Here is a 23264-nt window from a genome sequence, read left to right as displayed (position 1 = left end):
TCGTTTGTAAAAAATGCTAGGGCTTTGTTTCTGCAAACAGCTGTTAAAGAAAAGTTGACAAATATTTAAACACAAATTTTGTAAGGAAAGTAGTCTGATTATACATTTATACATTTTAGTCTTTATTTGGCGCATTAGTAAAACTTAATGATGGTTGCATAACACTAATGTTAAGACTTTCTTTTGATGACAGGTGACCAGGATAGCACTCCTGTGAAGCCCTGTTACCTCAATATCGTGGAAAATGAGCAACCTTTAAATAGCACTGTCCAGAAGGATACTCTTACTACCATCGACTCGTCCAGTCAGCCTAACCCTTTGCCTTTACCTTTAACTGAAATTGAAACCTTGGTGCCTAGAGTCAAAGAAGTGAAATCTGCTCAGGAGACTCCTGAAAGTTCTTTGGCTGGAAGTCCTGATACTGAATCTCCAGTGTTAGTGAATGACTATGTAGGTATCGTGTGCATTTCATTTCTCTGCCCCTTTATTCATTTGCAGGTTAACATTTCTAGTATGTAAACACAACTCCACTTTGTGTTTGGGTTTAGAAACTGTTGGAGCATTCTTATTTCTCATTCAGACTTATTTTAAACTCAAACAGAAGAGTGATAGTGAACCAGTATGACCATTTCAAAACCTATAATTCTACTTTTCATAGTTTTGAGAACCAAAGAGATAAATTGTATGTGGTAACCTTGAGAGTTCATTTGACAGCAGTAGAGTCCCTGTCTATTTATAGTGAATGACAAAAAAGTAAGCTAGCACATTTGCATTTATGATGTAAGTAAGTTAGTTTAGTTTTTCTCCGGATGTTTGTTTCAATTTAATTTTATAGCCAGTACTCTTGCCTGGAAAATCCCCTGGACGGAGGAGCCTGGTAGGCTGCAGTCCATGGGGTCGCACAGAGTCGGACACGACTGAGTGACTTCACTTTCACTTTTCACTTTCATGCATTAGAGAAGGAAATGGCAACCCACTCCAGTGTTCTTGCCTGGAGAATCCCAGGGACAGGGGAGCCTAATGGGCTGCCGTCTATGGGGTCACACAGAGTCGGACACGACTTAGCAGCAGCAGCAGCAGCAGGTTGTTTGTTGGGTCCTTGGGTTGTGTATGTTTTATATACTTTCTCTTGTAGGTAAAAATAAAGGGATTTGTAATAATGTACCTTTAAGTCTAAAGAGCATGTTTCACATATTTTTTAATCAACATCAGTTTTCTTCCAAAAGATATGTTTATAATATAATTTCAAAGCTTCTCAGCAAAAGGAGGCTTATATTTCAGAAATAGTAGAAAGAGTAACTATCTTAATTGTTTTATTTGTTTCACTAACAGTAAAATTTTCCATTGAAAACTGTAAAAGTCACTTATTAGGTTTCTTATTGTTATTATTTGATGAGTGCATAGAATTGCTACAGAAGGCATTTGCTCAAAATTTACTTGAAGTTAGATCATAGAAGGTCCTGAAGGATTTTGGATTTTGGATTTTAGGCAGGGAACACTATTAAAGGTCTTTGTGTAAGAAAGTGAAATGGTCAGAGTCACGGATTTTGAAGATGAATCCGATGACTGTATAAGAAGTGTTGTTGAGGAATCAGAGTTGAGAGTCTCCATTATCATATAAATACAAATTGAGCTGAATGAGAGAGGAATGGGTGAGAAATGTTTCAGGAAAAAGAACTTAAGGTTTCCACTTGGGTAATTGGTAGAATGATGATACTATTAAAAATCAAAGAACTGGGAGAAAACGCTACAGGTTTCAGAAAAACAGTGTGAGGTGATTTTTAATAACTTTTGTGAATTACTAAATTCATACCTCATCTTTCTATTTGAGCTTCCAGAGTTGATATCGAAAGTCTAGGTTTCCTTATATTCTTCTGAGTACGGCTCCAATGCATTCTGTTAACATATCAAGAGATGAGGGTTGTTGTAATTATTTTAGCCCTCAATGTAACTACTACTGTTTCTTCCTTTAACCTGTATGAATGGGCTCTTTGTAAAATGGGTGCCCAGAAGCTTCACTGTGTGCCCACAGTTACAAGTGGGCAACCCTTCATGTTGAACTCTAGATTTCTGTTCTACTCATTGAGCTAAATATAGAAGAAAAGCAAATACGACAGAATTACTGACATCTATACACATGTGAGAATCCACTTTATCTCTTGGCATGGATGACTTTGGTTTAGATCCAGAGATAGAGTGGATTGCCTTCATTAAATATAATTTGTTAATCTTATAGGAAGCAGAGTCTGGTAACATAAGTCAAAAATCTGATGAAGAAGACTTTGTGAAAGTTGAAGATTTACCACTTAAACTGACAATATATTCAGAGGTATTTCGCTCTTTTTAATTACAGTTGTTGTTATCTAGCAGATATTGTTAAGATGAAAAATGATTTTGTATTTTTCATTTTCATTCTACAGGCAGATCTAAGGAAGAAAATGGCAGAAGAAGAACAGAAAAACCACTTATCTGGTGAAATATGTGCAATGCAGACTGAAGAATTAGCTGGGAATTCTCAGACACTAAAAGAACCTGGTGAGAGTTAGCAGTTTTAGTTTTAATCATATCACACTGAAAAGTTACTGAATCTTGATACCCGTCATTTTGTTTTAGTTTTTAAAATGTGCTACTAGTACCTGGAAGATAGAAGCCAAACATTAGAAGCATAATTCTATAAAAATTTTAGTTCTACTGCCCAATTTATAAAATAGTACTATCAGATAATTTTTTCTATTTTTAGTTTTAAAGTGTAATAGATGCACATGGCTTAAGAAAGAAAGGTACAGCGGAGTTAGTGATGATTGGCAAGCGCCCATTGCTTTTAATCATTGGTTTTCAGTTCTTTTGGAAGAGGCCCTTTATATCTCTATATACTATTCTTATAATTTTCCTGAATTTTAAAAATTAGAAAATGTTTCTTCTCTCCCAAATGAAAAGTTATTTAAACCTACCTCTTCTTTCAGTGTTTATGTTATTTTTGGTTTTTCTGTTGCCTTTGTTCTTATAAATATACGCATTTTCTAGTTCTGTCAGTTTGGGTCATTACCCAACTGCTTGCTCCTCCTCTTTTCCTTCTCTGTTTGATTTACTCATTTCATACCTTATTAAACACACTTATATTCTGTTTTTGTAAATATAAGAATGAAATCTTTTATACTTTCCTGAAGATGATTTTTGATTGATTGCAGAGCCAAGTGATAGTCCCAGGAAGTCTGGGAAGATTTCCTTCTTTTTGGGTCTAGTAGCACAACCCAAGGGCCACTCAGAGGAGAACATTTCTTGCATTAAGGTCAAGGATTTTCTGTTTGTTCATCCATAGATTAAACTCAAGATTTTTTGTTTTTTTTAATAAATAGGGTGACTAGAAGAGAAACCATATATCAAACCTTCAGTTAATCTCCCAGTTTTCAGCCCATTCCTGCCTGTTAGGCTGCAGCTGGTACCCTCTCCCCCGCTGCCTGTCTGCGTGTCTGGGCTGTAGCTTCCTCCAGTCCACCCTGCGCCTCCGTCTGTTCTCAGTGTTCTGGAAATTTGTTTTTATCTCCTGTCCTCTGGTTCTCTCACAGCCACCCTTTTTTTGTTGGTCTGGATTTATTCATTTTTATACTTTTTTTTTCCCTAATGGATTTTTTGTTTTGTTCTTTTTTGAGAGCAAGTATATGCTCAGTCTGCCATCTTAAGATGGAAACCCTTACCTATGCCTTTTAAACTGTTGGTGGTGACATCAGGGAATTATTGTAGCAAAGTAAGTTTCTTTTCTAATAACTTTATATTAAAATTGAAAGTTTTAAATGGAAGAGAGCAATATTAAACTAAATTCTATAAGGTCATATTAACTCTGTAAGTAATTTATAAGGCATTAACCATGATTCTGTTTTTCAGAAACAGTGGGAGCCCAAAGTACATGAGATGTCTCCAGAGGCTCATCTAACTCTTTCTTGACATAATTAATACGTATATGAAAATGGCACTAAATAAACATCTGTTTTAATCTGTATAAAATGTAAATCAGTTTGACACTGCATTTTTGGTAGGTGTGCTAATTTCTGCCCATGGCAGTTTAAAACATCAAAAACTGAATTCTGGACAGATTCAAACCTTGATACACTGTGGGGTTTTTTCTTATTCTTTCTTTCATTTTTTTTGGTCCTGATTTTTTTCCCCATTGTGATGTTTAGTAACGTAGAATTTAAAATGTAGTTTTAAATAAAGTTTGGACTTATCTGTAAACTTATCTTTTTTGAAAATTATGTTGAATTCTCGACAGCAAGTCATTGTTCTATATTATTAGGCTGTTCAGAGAAGAGCAACCGTCAAGAGTTAGAGAAATATACTATTTATTATAAAGCCCGGCCTTCAGGCCAGGCTTCCAAATAATGCCAGTGTTGCTGCTATTGAGTCTAATATTCTTTTAGATACCTGCAAGTCTTATTCCTTTGCAAGAATAGGGCAGGTTATAAAGGTATCCAGGATTTCTGAGAAGTTATTATAGAATATAAATATTCTATTCAAATTGGATAATAAGTTTAGAATACTTGTCCTTAGTACCTAGAATTTACATAATTATCTATTAGATAAATATTTTCTAGGATTTCTATTCATATCTGTGTTGCCTCAGTTTAAATGTTAAAAGAGAGAACATTTTCTATAACTAGAGAATATTTCCGCTTAAACAAGGAAAGTAATATTGTGATTACTTTTAAAAGGAAAACCAAGCTCTTAAAAGTAGGGATTAATAGAACTAAATTTATGAACCAGAGCACTAAGGTTCATTTGCTTTTGGACAACCTTGCTTTCTGAGACGATAATTTAGGCCAAAACGTAGCAGTTGTCTCTGTGTGTAGTGAGAGAGAAGCAGGTTTGCAGATGAAGTACTGTATGGAGTAATGGGAATTTACGTGACCTCTTTATCACTAAGCAAATCAGCTTTTCAAAGGAGGTGTACTTTTAGATCCCATCTTGCCGTATACTGAGTTAAAGGCTTCATGAAGCCAGTTAACAAGTCAACTTTACAGATTGTTCCTTGAATAAAATACGAAGCATTATTCCAAATTAGTCTTTTAAATTTGTCAACAGTTTACTGAAATACCCCATGAAAAAAGAATTTGATTGGTATTCCTTCGAAATTCTTGCCTGATACCTCAGTGTAAAACTATAATGTCCAGTCAGGGAATATTAAGTGAGGATTTCCCTCTGAGGACATTGACTATATTGTTCTGTAATTTAAATTATGTGAAACATATATCTCCAACTTTATTAAACTTACTCGGAACACTGTCATTCCAGAAGCAGGAATTATTCAATTGGCTTGACTTCAGGGAAATTGAAGCATAGTAGGTATACATATATATTATATGTATACTTAAGTTCTATATTTGTTTTCTAGACTCTATACAGAAACTTCATTTTGATACACTCAAGCCAAGCCTTACACATTAAATATTAAGACTGTCTCTCTCTCTCTGCATGCAAATTAAAGATGGATACAGTGGAATCATTGTACTTACATCTTAAGTTATTGTAGTATCTGTGAACCTTATCAGATTTGCTTATTTGACTTACAGCTGTTGTAATCTGGTCTTTTGTTTTCTATTATAGTAGATAATTTAGGTTTAAGTGCTTGAGAGCAGATACCTTGCTTAATATGTTTTTCCCTGGTAACTGTTGCTAAAGGGTTAGGCATTCAATATGTAGTTTGTCTTAATTTTTAAGTTAAAAATTTGGTTAGAGGTAAAAGAGGAAGAAAAGGTCAAAATAAGTGACAGAGAAACCTAGGCAGGTTAAAATAATGCCTACAAGATTGAGCTCACCAGACTGTGCAGCAGGTACTCTTTGTATTTTTAACATTCACTTTGGGTAAATGCTTTTTTCACTGTTAATAAATGTGTATCCTGCATACAACCCTGAATTGCATTTTCATTTAAATTAACATACTCATTTATGCTTTAGAATTTATTCCAGAATTTTGGCTTATTTGATGATTTTAAGTGTGTTTAAAAAAAAAAAAACTCTATACAAACTGTTATATATAAAATAGAAAACAATAGGGTCCTACTGTATAGCACAGGAAACTATTCAGTATCCCCTAATAAACTATAACGGGAAAGAATGTGAAAAAGAATATGTGTATATATATATAACTGAATCACTTTGGTGTATGTATACCACACACTAACACTACATTGTAAATCAACTATGCTTCAATTAAAAGAAAAAAAAAAGAAATGAAAGATAATGACATATCAACCAGCCAGAGAGATTTATTAAAGTAGAAACATTTTTCTTACAGTGCATCTGTGCTCCTTTATTTTTTAGTTATATCTGTCTTATATACTGTGTACAGAAAATTCTCATGTTTACTCAAAATTAGATTGGTATATTTCTTGTTCAACTTTCTTTAATATAGAAAACTCATTTTTAAAAAGCTGTCAAAGAAATAATTGGCTCTGAGTTTCACTTGTTTCACTGTACAAATACGGTTGCCCAGTTGCCTTGCCTGGAGGAACCAGCATTTCTTGTTCTTTCTGCACAACTCACTTTTTAATGTTCACTGTCTTTACATGTCTAGTTTTTTCCTCATATTAACTAGTCTCTCTGGCTGACCCACTTTCCATTAAAGGAAAAAGGAACACAGGAAAATTCTATGCCTATAAATGACTGATTCACATATGAACAGAGTTTTAATTATCTTATGAGTTCATTTCATCTGCCCAGACTCATATCCACAACAGAATATCCTTCAGGCCAGCAGTTTATAGAAAGCTATTGATTTATTTTGAAAACTAATCACAGCATGTTTCAGTATAACAGAGTTCTGTTCTCTTGCATACTTAATATTATTATTTCTTGCATTATGACTTTTGCTATGTGTAGTTATCCCCAGTATACATGTCTGGCAAATCACATGTAATTAACTTACTATAAATAGTATAGTTATAAGTATTAATAATATTAATTAGAAATCTTCACCTTTAATGAGCTGAATATCCCAGAGTATAGTTGCATGTTTAAGGCCATTTTGTTAATCAAATGATATCATGAGAAGACTGAAAATTATAAAGTGCTATACCAGCCCACAGTGGTAGCATTCAGCATTGGCATTAAACCTCACTCTTTGTTAGGCTGTGTCCATATATATACATTTCAGGTGTTTTTCCATTTTCATTGCCCTTTCACCTGTTGTCTCACAGTTGATATTCAGTTTATCTTCCTAGAAGAGTATACGTGTAGCCACAGCTTACTCTGACAGATGAAGTAGTGCTTGTGGAAATGCTTTGATGACAAGTGCCATATAAATGACAGGTATCATGTACATATTCATGTTGGAGAAAAGAAAGATCCCCCCCCCAAAAAAAGGGTAAGATTCTCCTCAAGCTTATACAGCTCAATAGTGAGGTTTTTGCTTCCTTTTCGGTGTGCTAACGGACATTATTTAAAATCTATTTCCAAAACAGAGTTTTTAAAACTACTTACCAGAACCTTTTCTGACATGTTCTGGTTATATACTCAAGTAATTTTCCCTCTTTTGGTAAAGAGGCAAAGTCTAAAGAGCCTTCCTTATAATGGATTTTAGATGTGGAGTTTTCCCACAGTGTCACTTTCACCAAGTTATCTTCCTTTTGCTACTTCATTTTATTTACTCTTCTTTTATTCCCTCACTCTTACCATCCCCAAATCACCCACAATGTTTAAGACACAGGAAGACTAATGGAGTTTGTACTACAAAATTAGTATTTCAGATAGCCTTTTGGTTTTTGTGTTTGTTCTTTACTCAAGTGTAGTGAATTTACAGTATTAGCTTCAAGTGTGCAACATGGTGACTCATTGTTTTTATAGATCATACTCCATTTAATATTTTTATAAAATACTGGATCTCTGCCCTGTGCTGTGCAATATGTTCTTGCAGCTTATTTATTTTATAAATAGTAGTTTGTGCCTCTTTATTCCCTACTCTTGGCTTGCATCTCTCCCTTTCCTTCTCCTCCTGGTAACCACTGGTTTATTCTCTATGAGTCTGTTTCTATTTTGTTATACTCATTTCTTGTATATTTTAGATTTTACATATAACTGGTAAGATACAGTATTTGTCTTTCTCTGACTTATTTAGTAGGCATAATATACTCTAGGTTCATCTGTGTTGTTGCAAATGGCAAAATTTCATTCTTTTTCATGGCTGTGTGTAATACTCCATCGTGTGTATGTGGGCATGTGTGTACTGCATTTTCTTTACCCATTCATCTATTGATGAGCATTTGGGTTGCTTCTGTATCTTGGCAATTGTAAATAATGCTGCAGTGAACACTGATGTGCGTGTGTCTTTTCAAATTAGTGTTTTTGTTTTCTTTGGGTATGTACCCAAAAATGAAATTGTTGGTTCATATGGCAGTTCTGTTTTTAGGTTTTTGAAAAATTTCCATACCATTTTCCATAGTGGCTGCAAATGTGCATTCCCACCAACGGTGTACACGATGTTTTCTCCACATCACCAACAACACTTATTTGTTGTTCTTTTTGATACTAGACATTCTGACAGGTGTGAGGTAACACCTCGTTGTGGTTTAGGTTTGCATTTCCCTGATGGTTAATGATGTTGAGCATCTTTTCATGTGCCTCCTGGCCATCTGTATGTCTTTGGAAAAATGTTTATTCAGATTATCTGCCTGTTTTTTAATTGGGTTGTTTGTTTTTCTGTGTTGAGTTGTATGAGTTCATTGTATGTTTTGGATACTAACCCTTTATCAGATAAATCTTTTGCAAGTATCATCTCCCATTCAGCAGGCGGCCTTTTCCCTTTGTCTATAGTTTCCTTTGCTGTGCAAAAACTTTTTAGTTTGATGTGGTTCCATTTGTTTATTTCTGCTTTTGTTTCCCTTGCTTGAGGAGACATATCTAAAAAAAATTTTGAGGGGACTGATGTCAAAGAGTATACCTGCTTTCTATGAGTTTTATGGTTTGTGGTCTTACATTAGGTCCATTTTGAGTTTATTTTTGTATATTGTGTAAGAAAATGTTCTAATTTCATTCTTTTATGTGTAGCTTTCCGGTTTTCCCAGCACCAGTTATTGAAGAGACTGCCCTTTCCCCATTATGTATTCTTGTCTCCTTTGTCATAGATTAATTGGCCATAAGTGTGTGGGTTTATTTCTGGACTCTCTTGACTGGATTATTATGGTTGTTTCTCAGTGGGCCCTACCCCTTCCTTGGCTTTCTGTAACCTAGTCTCATTACAGTAGCAAGAGTGGTTTTTCTATTTCATTTCAAATAAGCGCAAAACAGTCTTTCCGAGGCCCTACAGGATGAGTTCTCAACCTCTACCTGACTTCGCAGTTTCCCCATTATTCACTCAACTTGAGTCACAGACTTTTTGCAGTTTCTCAAACATGTGCTCCAGGGCCCGTTCCACTCCTGGCCCTTTGCATCTGCTGTTCTCTCAACCTAGAATGCTTTTCTCAGCAATTTTAATGACACACATTTAGTGAGATCTGTGTGTATCCAACTTAAACAGATGACTCTCATTCCCTTGCCACTTTTTTTTTTTTTTGGTCTATTATTTAGCAACTAACACTTTTTTACTTATTTATTTTCTGTTTCCTTTTTACCCTGTAATTAAGGGGAAAGGGCAGGAATTTTTCTCTGCTTCGTCTATTGCAGAATAACTGAATTTTAGAGCAGATCTTGGCTTATAGAAAGTGTTTACTGCCTATGAATAAATGATTAAATTCTGTTAGTGTTTCAAAGAGAGGTTCAACTTGTTACATTTTACTAAGTAGGATTGGCTATCTCATTTAATTACGACAGATTCTTTTCTACTTCAACAGTTTTGAAAAGAACAGTATAATAGTCCTATAATAGTGTCTTTCAGACAGAAAAGTTCCAGCTGAGGAAAATACAAATATATTCCTAGCTATTATTTTTCAAATTTGCTAATAGGTAAGTCATATGCCTTGATTGATACGATTAAAATGAATATAGAATTATTTAAAATGAAATGAATTCAGTGATAGGACAGTAGATTTTAAACCAGTCATTGGAAAGCCATTCAAAAAACCAGGTTTTTATTCAGATTTAAGAATATCTACTAAGGGTTTCTGGGAAGGGACTGAGAGACACAGTCGTCCCCCCACCCCAAATCGGTTTTCCTACTAAATGACCCATTTGGTACCACCTGTAAGTTTGGCAATATGCACCAAGGTTTTTTCATATTTATTTATATCCTTTGACAGAGCAATTCAGTTTGTAAAAGTGTATCCTAAAGATAAGTTGTAAGAATTCTTTTTATATTCTCAGTTCTGTTCAGTCACTTGGTTGTGTCCGACTCTTTGCGACCCCACGAACCACAGCACACCAGGCTTCCCTGTCCATCACCAACTCCCAGAGTTTACCCAAACTCATGTCCATTGAGTCCGTGATGCCATCCAGCCATCTCATCCTCGGTCGTCCCCTTCTCCTCCTGCCCCCAATCCCTCCCAGCATCAGAGTCTTTTCCAATGAGTCAACTCTTTACATGAGGTGGCCAAAGTACTGGAGTTTCAGCTTTAGCATCATTCCTTCCAAAGAAATCCCAGGGCTGATCTCCTTTAGAATGGACTGGTTGGATCTCCTTGCAGTCCAAGAGACTCTCAAGAGTCTACTCCAACACCACAGTTCAAAAGCATCAATTCTTTGGCGCTTAGCTTTCTTCACAGTCCAACTCTCACATCTATCCATGACCACTGGAAAAACCAAAGCCTTGACTAATTTAGGATGGACCTTTGTTGGCAAAGTAATGTCTCTGCTTTTTAATATGCTACCTAGGTTGGTCATAACTTTCTTTCCAAGGAAAAATTCTAGATAATAGCTAGTCCTTTGTCTTATATATTTAAATTATTTCCTCCGAGTCGGTGGCTTGTAATTACGATTTTTTTCTTTTTAAATGTTTGGTACTTTGTATCCTAAGGAATATTTATTTGCCTGTGCCAAAGTCATTGAGATTTTTTTCCTACTTCTAAAGGTTTTATAGTTTTAGCTTTTATATGTAGGTGTATTATCCATTTTGAGTAATTTTTTATATTATGTGAGGTAAGGATCAGATTTATTTTTCTCCCATATAAAGATAAATGGGAGCAAACACCATTTGTTGACAAGACTGTCCCTCTCTATTATAAATTATCTTGTCACCTTTATGGAAATCAGTTGGCCATGTGTGGTCTGTGTGTGGAATCTCTGTCCCACTCATATATCTAGTCTTACTAGACATATCCATGTCACTATTGTAGTTTTTTAGAAAGTTTTAAAAGTAGGCAACGTAAGTCTTCTAAGTCCTCTTTTTTCCTCAAGAACTTCTGGCTATTCTGTGTCTGTAATCTTGCATTTCCAATTGTGGAACTGTCTTAGTTTTCATTAAAAACATGCCAGGATTTTAATTGGAATTGCACTGAATAAATAAATCAATTTGAGAAAGTAAGAATGTAAATGATACTATTTTCCAGTCCATGAACACTAGCTTTCCAGTCGTTTGGGTTGTCTTTTGGCTCCATACAGAAATTTAGTTTGATTGTATTTGTCAACTTCGATAACATGCACTACTTAACGTAATAACTCAGCTGACCTATTATTTGCTGGACTTTGGCTACTCAGAATTCTGGCATTGCTGATTTCAGGGTCACCAGTTTGTGAAAAGGGAAGTGGTTAGGTAGACTTTTGAAAGAAACTTTTTGAAGAACAGAGGTAATTATTGTTTCATTACCATGACAGTTTACTGATTGGTGGCTAAATTGTAGGAAACAAGAACAACTTAATGTTAACTCTTCTTCAAAGCAAATGAATTCCATTCTGTCTACCTCTCTATAAATAGAAGGCCAAACATCCCAAGAAAGACTGTTACTGCGGATCCAAGATGTGGGAAGAAAAAAGGACAGGGCCAACCTTATCAATAGTTTCTAACCTTAAAGGCAAACGGAACCTTGCTTGCCTTGTCATCTTCTGTTATTGCCGAGAGTGGCCAAGTAGGCAGAGGAGGAGCGGTAGTGTGTCTCCCATCTCTAGTAATATGCTGGTCATATAGGAGGTCAGAGAACAGGACAATGCAATCACACTACTAAACCACAAACATCTTGTACAGTTTCTCAGCAAAAACAAGGCTATTTCCTACTTGGTATTTTGCAGAGTTCATTTCTTCATGTTTGTTTTTTCTGGGGGGTGGGATGGAGTACCGTGGGGAGTATAGTTATATATATTTATTTTGCACCACCTCTCTTGTGACATTGTGTATGTTGACAGCAAGGTTTAAATGAGACGTCAGTGATTGGTCAGGCCCTCTGAAGGCCATTTCTGCTGAGTAAGGATTTTTTTATAAGAAAAACACCACGAATTCAGCAAAGCATCAGATCCATCAAGGAATATTATATAGATAAGTTTGGGTAGAGGAGATTAATTTGAAGTCTTTTTGTTCTTGTATACAATTACTGATGGTGTTTAGTATTACAGTGGATGCCAGCACATCTGACTAGTTGTTTTTCACTGATATGTTTTAAAATCCACATTTGTCACTGCAAAATGTTATGTCAAGTTTATTTCCCTGCCCTTATCATTACCCTTTCCTCACACTTTAACTACAGTTCAAAGGATGGAGAAAGCATATGTGTGTATACTGTTCAAAACAACGTGTATACTTCACTGTTACAAAAACTTTTTTAATCGAAATATTCATTTACAATATTGTGTTAGTTTCAGGTGTACAGCAAAGTGACTTTTTTATTTGTATATATATATTTATATGTATTATATTATTATATATTTACTATTATATATAATATATATTATATATTCCTTTGTGGCTTCCCTTGTGGCTCAGCTGGTAAAGAATCTGCCTGCAATGCAGGAGACCTGGGTTTAATCCCTGGGTTGAGAGAAGGGAAAGGCTACCCACTCCATATTCTGGCCTGGAGAATTCCATGCACCTCAGTCTATGGGGTCACAAAGAGTCGGACACGACTGAGCAACTTTCACTTTCATATATATTTTAGATTGTTTTCCCTAGTTGTTACAAGGTATTATGGTTCCCTGTGCTATACAGTAAATGTTTGTTACTCATTTGTTTTTATATATAGTAGTTTGTTAATCCCATGCTCCTAATTTATCCCTCCCGCTGTTTTCCTTTTTGGTGACCATAAATTGTTTTCTGTCTGAGGCTGTTTTATACATAGATGCATTTGTACTTTTGGGTTCTACATGTAAGTGATACACTATTTGTCTTTGTCTGACTTATTCACTTACTGTGGCATTCTCTAGGTCCCTCCATGTTGCCGCAGATGGCAGTATTTCTTTTCTTACAGCCAGTACTCCGTGTGTGTGTGTTTGCATACATGTTAAACCAGCCATCTGTTGATGGGCTGTTATAAAGTGTGCTGCAGTGAACATTGGGTGCATGTAGCTTGCTGACTAGTTTTCCTTTTTCCTGGGTGTGTGCCTAAGAGTGGCATTGCTGGATCATACGGTGGCTCTATTGTTTTTCAAGGAAACTGCATACTGTTTTCTGTAGTGGTTGTGCTGAGTTGCATAACCATAGACAGTCAGGAGGGTTCCTTTTTTTCCACATCCTCTTCAGCGTTTATTATTTGTGGGCTTTTTGATAATGGTCATTCTGATCAATGTGAGATGGTACCTCATTGGAGTTTTGACTTGAATTTCTAATAATTAGCAGTGTGCCTATTGCCCATCTGTATGTCATCTTTGGAGAAATGTCTTTTTAGGGTTTTCTAGTCATTTTTTAATTTTTTTTTTTTTTTTATACTGAGTTGTATGGATTGTTGTATATTTTGGAAATTAAGCCCTTGTTGGTCACATCATTTGCAAATATTTTCTCCCAGTCCATATCTTTTCATTTTGTGTATGGTTTCCTTTGCTATGTAAAAAACTTCTATGTTTGACTACGTCCCATTTGTTTATTTTGTGATTTAGTTTTTTAGCTTGGGAGACTGATCTAAGAAAATACTACTACTATCTACATCAGGGAATGTTTTGCCTACGTTCTCTAAGAGTTTTATGGTGTTACGTTTTACATTTAGGTCTTTAAATCATTTTGAGTTATTTTTAGATATCATGTGAGGGAGTATTCTAATTTCATTCATACACATGAAGCTGTCCTACTTTTCCAGCACTGCTTGCTGAAGAGACTGTCTTTTCTCCATTGTATATTCTTGCCTCCTTTGAGGAAAATTAATTAATTATACGGGTGTGGGTTTATTTCTGAGCCCACGATTTTAACCCAGTGCTGGCTTTTCTGATGACAGCTAGACAGCTTTCCTAACAGTACAAAAATAGATGTCACTGTCTCTACAAACAGAGGCCAGAGAATTCTATGCAGTTCCAAATGGCCGCCAAGTCTAGCTTCAGGCTCTAGGATGACTAATTCTAGCAGCCCTTGCCTGAAGCAGTGATCCAGTGAATCCTCTTTGATGTTAACAACTTCCTCCTATGACACTGTAGTCACTGAGAGGAAGTGTGTGTGTGTAACAGGGAGCAGGAGCTGAGCAAGAAAATGGGACAGAGGATTCTTCAGTGTCTTAAGATCTACAAAGACTTTGCCTTTTCTTTTTAGCTCAACATGGTATCCATAATACTTAACAGACCACCCATGTTGTTGGATGTGCTCCCAAGTATATTTAACAACCTTATTTGAGGGATTATTGTGAACTCTGTGCAACTTTCCAAGTTTTTAGCACAATCAAGATGATAAACATATCTGTTGTCCATCAAAGTTTCCTGAGGCCTCTTGGGAATCCTTCCGTCTAGCCTCTGCCCCACTTCACCTCGCCTCCAGGCAACCACTGATTTGCTGACACTATTGATTAGCTTGCATTTTCTAGAAACTTATATAAATACAACTATACTGTATCTAAGTTTGTCTGGCTTTCTTCACTCAGGGTATTAGAGATTCATGTTGTTGTTCAGTTGCTCAGTTGTGTCCAACTCTTTGCAACCCCATGGACTGCAGCACACCAGGCTTCCCTGTCCTTTACTAATCTGCAGCTTGCTCAAACTTCTGTCCATTGAGTTGGTGATGCCATCCAACTATCTCATCTTTTGTTGGCCCCTTCTCCTCCTGCCCTCAATCTTTCCCAGCATCAGGGTGTTTTCCAAAGAGTTGGCTCTGTGCATCAGGTGGCCAAAGTATCGGAGCTTCAGCTTCAGCATCAGTCCTTCCAGTGAATATTCAGGACTGATTTCCTTTAGAATTGACAGGTTTGATGTCTGCACGTGACTACTGGAAAAACGATAGCTTTGATTATACGGACCTTTGTCAGCAAAGTGATGTCTGTTTTTCAATACACTGTCTAGGTTTGACACAGCTTTTCTTCCAAGGAGTAAATGTCTTTTAATTTCATGGCTGCAGTCACCATCTGCAGTGATTTTGGAGCCCAAGAAAATATAGTTTGTCACTGTTTGATTTTTTTCGCCATCTATTTGCCCATGAAGTGATGGGACTAGATGCCATAATCTGTAAGTTTTTTGAATGTTGAATTTTAAGCTACCCTTTTCACTCTCCTCTTTCACCTTCATCAGAAGGCTCTTTAGTTCCTCTTTACTTTCTGCCATTAAAGTGGTGCCATCTGCATGCATATCTAGGTTATTGATACTGAGATTCGTGTAGCATGTATCAATAGTTCATACCTTTGAACTGCTGAATAATACATCGTATGGACAAACTGAAACCACTAGGTAGTGTTTAGGGGTGCTTCGAGGAGCTCTGGTTCTCCAGTGGAGTTTTCTTGTCTGTGCCCAGTCAAGCTGCGACTGTCATGGTGCAGTGGAAATGCACAAAAAGGCAGTAACGTGCTAAAAATGGTAAATCATATCAGGTTCTAGTATAATATAGCCTTTTCCTTATAGTTTTTAGTGTGCACAGAGGAGTTATCCTAAGCACCTACTCAGCTCACTGGGCAGGGACGTGGGTCTTATGCCACGATTGTTTGTTTGGGGGCATGTCCTCTGCTTCTGTTGCATGGTTTTGTTGCTGAGCAAACAGGCTTTCTTGAGTGATCTGGAATTCAATGACTCAATAGCCAAAAGGATTGAATTAGGTAGTTGGTGTTTCCAAAATGACTTAATTTACGAAACGATAATTATAGCACCTTGAATACATCACTAAATGTTGAATTTGTTGTCTTACAATGTGAAGTGAGTTGGTCACAAGCTGTTTATTCTGTGTAGGTGGAAAATACTGTTTTGGCACATCAGCCAGGAGTCCTAATTCTTGATTTCTTCCCACCCTTTCAGATGTTTTAGGTTTAGAGGTCTTCTGTTGGTCTTCCTTCTCCCTTTTTCAGTTGCTCCAACACAGCACCTGTTATCAGTACTCATAGTGGACCCTCGCCAAGTTGGGGAGTTGTAGGCCACCTAACCCCATCTCCCGAGGGATATCTTTGCAGGATGTGCTAGGGATTCTCTGAAAATGAATCTGGTAATAGAAATAGAGGAACTGTAGTCTCACCCTTACAAATATGTTCACAGATGTCATTTAACTACAATTACTGTTTGCGTGTCTCAGGAAGAGCCATTCTCCCCACTGCTGGTGGAAATGCATAAAGATTCAGACATTCTGGAAGGGACTTCAATAGTGTCATACAAAATAAGTGTGCACCTAAACACATCTTTATCTGTTACCTGCTTTATAGGCTTTCATTCCAAGTATGTTCACTATAGCATTACTTATAATTGCAAAGCCATGAAAATGAACTAAATGTCCACAGATTGTATTTTAGAATCCTACAAAGAATTTTAAAATATGATGATTACAGACACGGAAAGAAATTCATGCTGCTAAAGGAACAACAAAAATGAGCATAGGACATAGACATAGCAGTTTGTGTGAGGGGTTACCTCCTGGGAGAGAAGCAGAATTGGAAAGAGTGAAATAAAGAGATTTTTGGTTTTTTTGTTTCACTGAAGAAACGTTTTTACCAAAAGGAATAAATTACTATATTGTTTGTATATTTAGAAAAATAGTAAGATACGTAACCCAATGGCTTCTTGTATAGAAGCCATCAAGTAGTTCAGCGGTGTAACTGAAAAAAGTAGGTCTGACAGAAACTTAATGCAGTATCTGCACACAGAAAACTTTTTATTTTACTACATCTGGGTTCAGTTCAGTTCAGTCGCTCAGTCGTATGTGACTCTTTGTGACCCCATGAATCACAGCACGCCAGGCCTCCCTGGCCATCACCAACTACCAGAGTTCACTCAAATTCACGTCCATCGAGTCGGTGAGGCCATCCAGCCATCTCCTCCTCTGTCGTCCCCTTCTCCTCCTGCCCCGAATCCCTCCCAGCATCAGGGTCTTTTCCAATGAGTCAACTCTTCACATGAGGTGGCCAAAGTATTGGAGTTTCAGCTTTAGCATCATTCCTTCCAATGAACACCCGGGACTGATCTTTAGAATGGACTGGTTGGATCTCCTTGCAGTCCAGGGGACTCTCAAGAGTCTTCTCCAACACCTCAGTTCAGAAGCATCAATTCTTCGGCGTTCAGCTTTCTTCACAGTCCAACTCTCACATCCATACATGACCACAGGAAAAACCATAGCCTTGACTAGACGGACCTTTGTTGGCAAAGTAACGTTTCTGCTTTTTAATATGCTGTCTAGGTTGGTCATAACTTTCCTTCCAAAGAGTAAGTGTCTTTTAATTTCATGGCTGCAGTTACCATCTGCAGTGATTTTGGAGCCCCCCAAAATAAAGTCTGACACTTGTTTCCACTGTTTGCCCATCTGTTTGCCATGAAGTGATGGGACCAGGTACCATGATCTTCGTTTTCTGAATGTTAAGATTTAAGCCAACTTTTTCACTCTCCTCTTTCACTTTCATCAAGAGGCTTTTTAGCTCCTCTTCACTTCCTGCCCTAAGGGTGGTGTCATCTGCCTATCTGAAGTTATTGATATTTCTCCCAGCAATCTTGATTCCAGCTTGTGCTTCATCCAGCCCAGTGTTTCTCATGATGTACTCTGCATATAAGTTAAATAACCAGGGTGACAATATACAGCCTTGACGTACTCCTCTTCCTATTTGGAACCAGTCTGTTGTTCCATGTCCAGTTCTAACTGTTGCTTCCTGACCTGCATACAGATTTCTCAAGAGGCAGGTCAGGTGGTCTGGTATTCCCATCTCGTTCAGAATCTTCCACAGTTTACTGTGATCCACACAGTCAAAGGCTTTGGCATAGTCAATAAAACAGAAATAGATGTTTTTCTGGAACTCTCTTGCTTTTTCGAGGATCCAGCAGATGTTAGCAATTTGATCTCTGGTTCCTCTGCCTTTTCTAAAACCAGCTTGAATATCTGGAAGTTCACGGTTCACGTATTGCTGAAGCCTGGCTTGGAGAATTTTGAGCATTACTTTGCTAGCGTGCGAGATGAGTGCAACTCTGCGGTAGTTTGAGCATTCTTTGGCATTGCCTTTCTGTGGGATTGGAATGAAAACTGACCTTTTCCAGTCCTGTGGCCACTGCTGAGTTTTCCAAAGTTGCAGGCATATTGAGTGCAGCACTTTCACAATATCATCTTACAGGATTTGAAACAGCTCAACTGGAATTCCATCACCTCCTCTAGCTTTGTTCGTAGTGATGCTTTCTAAGGCCCACTTGACTTCACATTCCAGGATGTCTGGCTCTAGGTGAGTGATCACACCATTGTGATTATCTGGGTCGTGAAGCTCTTTTTTGTACAGTTCTGTGTATTCTTGCCACCTCTTCTTAATATCTTTTGCTTCTATTAGGTCCATACCATTTCTGTCCTTGATCGAGCCCATCTTTGCATGAAATGTTCCCTTGGTATCTCTAGTTTTCTTGAAGAGATCTCTAGTCTTTCCCATTCTGTTGTTTTCCTCTATTTCTTTGCATTGATCGCTGAGGAAGGCTTTCTTATCTCTTCTTGCTATATTTTGGAATTCTGCCTTCAGATGCTTATATCTTTCCTTTTCTCCTTTGCTTTTTGCCTCTCTTCTTTTCACAGCTATTTGTAAGGCCTCCCCAGACAGCCATTTTGCTTTTTTGCATTTCTTTTCCATGGGGATGGTCTTGACCCCTGTCTCCTGTACAATGTCACAAACCTCCGTCCATAGTTCATCAGGCACTGTCAGATCTAGTCCCTTAAATCTATTTCTCACTGCCACTGTATAATCATAAGGGATTTGATTTAGGTCATACCTGAATGGTCTAGTGGTCTTCCCTACTTTCTTCAATTTCAGTCTGAATTTGGCAATAAGGAGTTCATGATCTGAGCCACAGTCAGCTCCTGGTCTTGTTTTTGCTGGCTGTATGGAGCTGCTCCATCTTTGGCTGCAAAGAATATAATCAATCTGATTTTGGTGTTGACTATCTGGTGATGTCCATGTGTAGAGTCTTTCCTTGTGTTGTTGGAAGAGGGTGTTTTCTGTGACCAGTGCGTTCTCTTGGCAAAACTCTTATTACTTATTAACCTTTGCCCTGCTTCATTCTGCACTCCAAGGCCAAATTTGCCTGTTACTCCAGGTGTTTCTTGACTTCCTACTTTAGCATTCCAGTCCTCTATAATGAAAAGGACATCTTTTTGGGGTGCTAGTTCTAAAAGGTCTTGTAGGTCTTCATAGAACCGTTCAACTTGAGCTTCTTCAGCGTTACTGGTTGGGACATAGGCTTGGATTACTGTGATATTGAATGGGTTGCCTTGGAAATGAACAGAGATCATTCTGTCGTTTTTGAGATTGCATCCAAGTACTGCATTTCAGACTCTTTTGTTGACCATTATGGCTACTCTATTTCTTCTAAGAGATTCCTTCCCACAGTAGTAGATATAATGGTCATCTGAGTTCACCCATTCCAGTCCATTTTAGTTCTCTGATTCTTAGAATGTCGATGTTCACTCCCCCCATCTCCTGTTTGACCACTTCCAATTTGCCTTGATTCATGGACCTGACATTCCAGGTTCCTATGCAGTATTGCTCTTTACAGCATCGGACCTTGCTTCTATCACCAGTCACATCCACAAGTGGGTATTGTTTTTGCTTTGGCTCCATCCCTTCATTCTTTCTGGAGTTATTTCTCCACTGATCTCCAGTAGCATATTGGGCACCTACTGACCTGGGGAGTTCCTCTTTCAGTATCCTATCATTTTGCCTTTTCATATTGTTCATGGGGTTCTCAAGGCAGGAATACTGACATGGTTTGCCATTCCCTTCTCCAGTGGACCAAATTCTGTCCTATTTTATTAATTTTGTCTTATTTTATTAAGGTTATATCTGGGTTATATAACCTTATTAATAAAATTTTAAAATTACTATTAAATCTTGTGGCCATATCTAAAGCAGAACATGAAAAGAGAAAACATTCTCCCTAAATAAATTTGTTGTTAATGTCAGGATAAAAAATTGCACCTAGTTTTTTAAGCTGAACTTTTAAAATATTAACTCTTTAAAATCTGTTGTTCACAGTGCTACAAATTTTAAATGTGTTTAAGAGGGAAAAAGTAACTATAAATTAATGGAACTGTCAAAAATAAAATTATAAAAAATAGTTTAGTCAAACATACACTTCTGTTTTCTGACTACCTTAGGAAAGCTGCAGTTGGTTTTAAATTTTATTTCATTGTATTTTACACAGAATAATACAACAAAGGATAATTTCTTTGGTTAAAATTATTATAAATCATCTGAAAATTTATTAGCTCTTCTGTTTTTAATGGCAAATTTATCACTAATTAGCTGAGTTTAAAAAAAAAATTAAAAGCACTTCAACTGTTGAAATCTAGGATCTAGCTGGATAGTCTATCAGTTCTATGATTTAAAAAAAGAAAAGGAAATAGGTGGTTATCCACCTACAATTAAAAAAATCCTGGCATATTGAGAGTTTTCAGGAGATGGTAGAAAAATATATTCCATATCAGACTGCTTTGGCCATGGCAGATTTTCTACATGGAAATGATTTGAAAAATAGAAATTTTTACTGGTTTCCAAGATGACAGTCTTGTTCAGTACTTACGGATTTGTTATAGATTCCCTTATTCTTTTGGTTATAAAACAGCCAAACCTCATACCTTGGTCTGTGGTTGCCCTAAAAATGTGGCAAATATCAAAGAGCTTCCATCGGGCCTTGATTTCTTCCTATTTTAAATACAGGGAAAGTAAGTGGCAGAGCGAAGACTAGAACCTGAGTCTCATAATGCCCAGGGGCACCTCTTCCCCTACATGACATCATCACTCACTGGCAATCAGAGTTATTGCCAACTCTCATAGGCAGTAGTTTCAATACTGAAACTATTACATATATAAGAAGAAGTCAGTATCCTTAAAGGCAAACAGCAGTGACAATTTTACTCATTCCATGTAGCAACTGTAAGTTAACAGGAAAAAATATATAATCTATTTTCTGTAGTTCAGACAATAAACTTAATTTTGTACTGATACTGTCAGGGCGAGCCAGTGACTAAGTGTTAGTTATGCAAGGAAATACTTATTCTCAGCAACTGGAACGAAGAGTGTGACTCACTCCATTCGGTGATAGGGTCTGCTGTAGCTTGAGTACATGAGAAACAGAAACTGGTACGAGCATCAAGGTCCTTGCTCCTGCGAGCAGTGAGGTTGCACTTAGCCCACAAACACCTGGGCATACATGGTCTTGGACTTGACTTGTTAGAATTCCTCTCTCTCATCATTAATACTTTGAAATAATGCTGTCAACCCCATTTCATATCTTATCTATATGTGGGAGCTGGAATTATTTAGCCCAGTGGGCTACTGTAGGGCGTAACTTGAATTAACTATGTTTTCCTGAGATTGATAGAGTGTTGATATTGAACTTAGGAGTTACGTGTTTTCAAAACATATTTATCGCCTGTGTGTAAGATATACATGTTATCCAGGTGTTATCTGTGTATAACTATTTGCAACTGACAGGCTGTTTGGAGGCATCTGAGCTACTGCCATAATTGCTTTTAACAATGCACGTTAATTTGCTTCTTGCAAATTGAGTGTCATCATTATTTTGAACTATTTATTAAGAAAATGTTTGATTAGATTCATCCACTTATGTGTGTGAATAAAGAAAACTACAACAGTTCTGACATTTCCAGCAGCACCTGGATATCAACTGCTCCCTAACTGCCTGCTAACGTGAGATGCAATTTAAGTGTGGATTCATAAAGCTAGAAGAAACCTTGGGGGAAAACTGGGTTTAAACCCTCACCTGACAGGGCAGGTCAGAGCGGGCAGAAAGGCGTGGTGGCTTGCCCCAGGCCACACCACTGGGTGATCCAGAGCCAGAGCCAGGCCTCCGAGTTTCCATCCAGAGCTCTGTGATGCTGCTTTCCTGTTTCCTCAGGTCGTGGCACACAGAGAAAATGACATTGTCTTAAGACACGCTGAGGTAAACTGCAGGGGACATGGAACTTCATGAAAAATTCATGACAGTTTCTATTTAAAAAATTATGAAATGTGTAAATTACAGAGGATCTTTAAAAATCAAATCCTGTTTTTAACACACAACCTCTTGTAATTCTCCTTGCTTCATCACTGCAGTGTGGTGGAAGCACCTCCTGTGTTGGGGGAAGCTGCCTTTGGACACCTACACACTAAGTTGATAACCACTGAATTACATTGAGTCATGTAAGACTGTGATCACTTAGTCATAAGTTCAGTAACCCACTTACATAACCCTATAATGTTAAATATACTCAGCTTGGATTTCTCCATAGCTGCCACCCTCAAACCGACACGTACATATACACTGAATCAGTGTACATGACTGCTGACTGATACTTCTTCCAGGGACTACTGAATGTCATGAAGACAGCTGACATTATACAGAAATGAAGTGGCTACAGTCTTGCCCAGCTGGCATACATTTCAGAATTGATTATGAAAATATGAAAGGTTAACAAGTTCTATTAGCACTTATAAATAGATTGATTTCTGTAAAACATTTTTAGGAATTTACATTTAAAAATATACATAGTGAACACAAGGACAAACAAAAAATGTATTCAATTACACTTACGAAGAGTTAAGTAACTATTATCTCCTATTTTCCATTTGTCTTTGACCTGCTTATTTACTGTTGAGTCACAGAACCTGGGACTGTTTTTGAAATTTAATAACTTTCTGGGGTTAGCTGGAGGCTAATTATGAGAAAGGAAACACCTCAATTCTGAGTATAAAAGGCTGCCTTGCATACTGGTTACTTCAAGAACCCCAAAAGGTACTACTTGTGCATGCTAACTAAGTCTCTTCGGTTGTGTCTGACTCTTTGTGACGCTATGG

The 23264-nt window shown here is 37.2% G+C and overlaps 1 protein-coding gene and 2 long non-coding RNA genes across 16 annotated transcripts in view; 1 reads left to right on the top strand and 2 right to left on the bottom strand.

Annotated features, from left to right (window-relative positions):
- Nucleotides 1-5901, top strand: part of PCM1 (pericentriolar material 1) — an 89760-nt gene extending 83859 nt beyond the window's left edge. For 11 of the 14 annotated variants that reach the window (XM_069573309.1, XM_069573307.1, XM_069573313.1 and 8 more), the window contains 4 exons: nt 194-450; nt 2237-2329; nt 2421-2535; nt 3883-5901. In XM_069573309.1, the coding sequence (XP_069429410.1) occupies nt 194-450; nt 2237-2329; nt 2421-2535; nt 3883-3908 (491 nt within the window). In that variant the 3' untranslated portion in view covers nt 3909-5901. The remainder of the gene's footprint in view (nt 1-193; nt 451-2236; nt 2330-2420; nt 2536-3882) is intronic. The other 3 variants (XM_069573305.1, XM_069573306.1, XM_069573303.1) reach the window with 1 other exon arrangement.
- LOC138431121 (uncharacterized) lies at nt 1755-22418 on the bottom strand. Its single transcript, XR_011253539.1, has 2 exons — nt 22192-22418; nt 1755-1896 (listed from the first exon to the last, which is right to left on the bottom strand). It is a non-coding gene; the product is annotated as an uncharacterized lncRNA (long non-coding RNA).
- LOC138431122 (uncharacterized) lies at nt 13136-16124 on the bottom strand. The gene is made up of 2 exons (XR_011253540.1): nt 15238-16124; nt 13136-13499 (listed from the first exon to the last, which is right to left on the bottom strand). It is a non-coding gene; the product is annotated as an uncharacterized lncRNA (long non-coding RNA).
- Nucleotides 22419-23264: the final 846 nt, after the last annotated feature.

This window comes from Ovis canadensis, chromosome 26 (genome assembly GCF_042477335.2).
Source record: "Ovis canadensis isolate MfBH-ARS-UI-01 breed Bighorn chromosome 26, ARS-UI_OviCan_v2, whole genome shotgun sequence".
NCBI lineage: Eukaryota > Metazoa > Chordata > Mammalia > Artiodactyla > Bovidae > Ovis > Ovis canadensis.
This window is presented reverse-complemented; position numbering and strand designations above follow the sequence as displayed.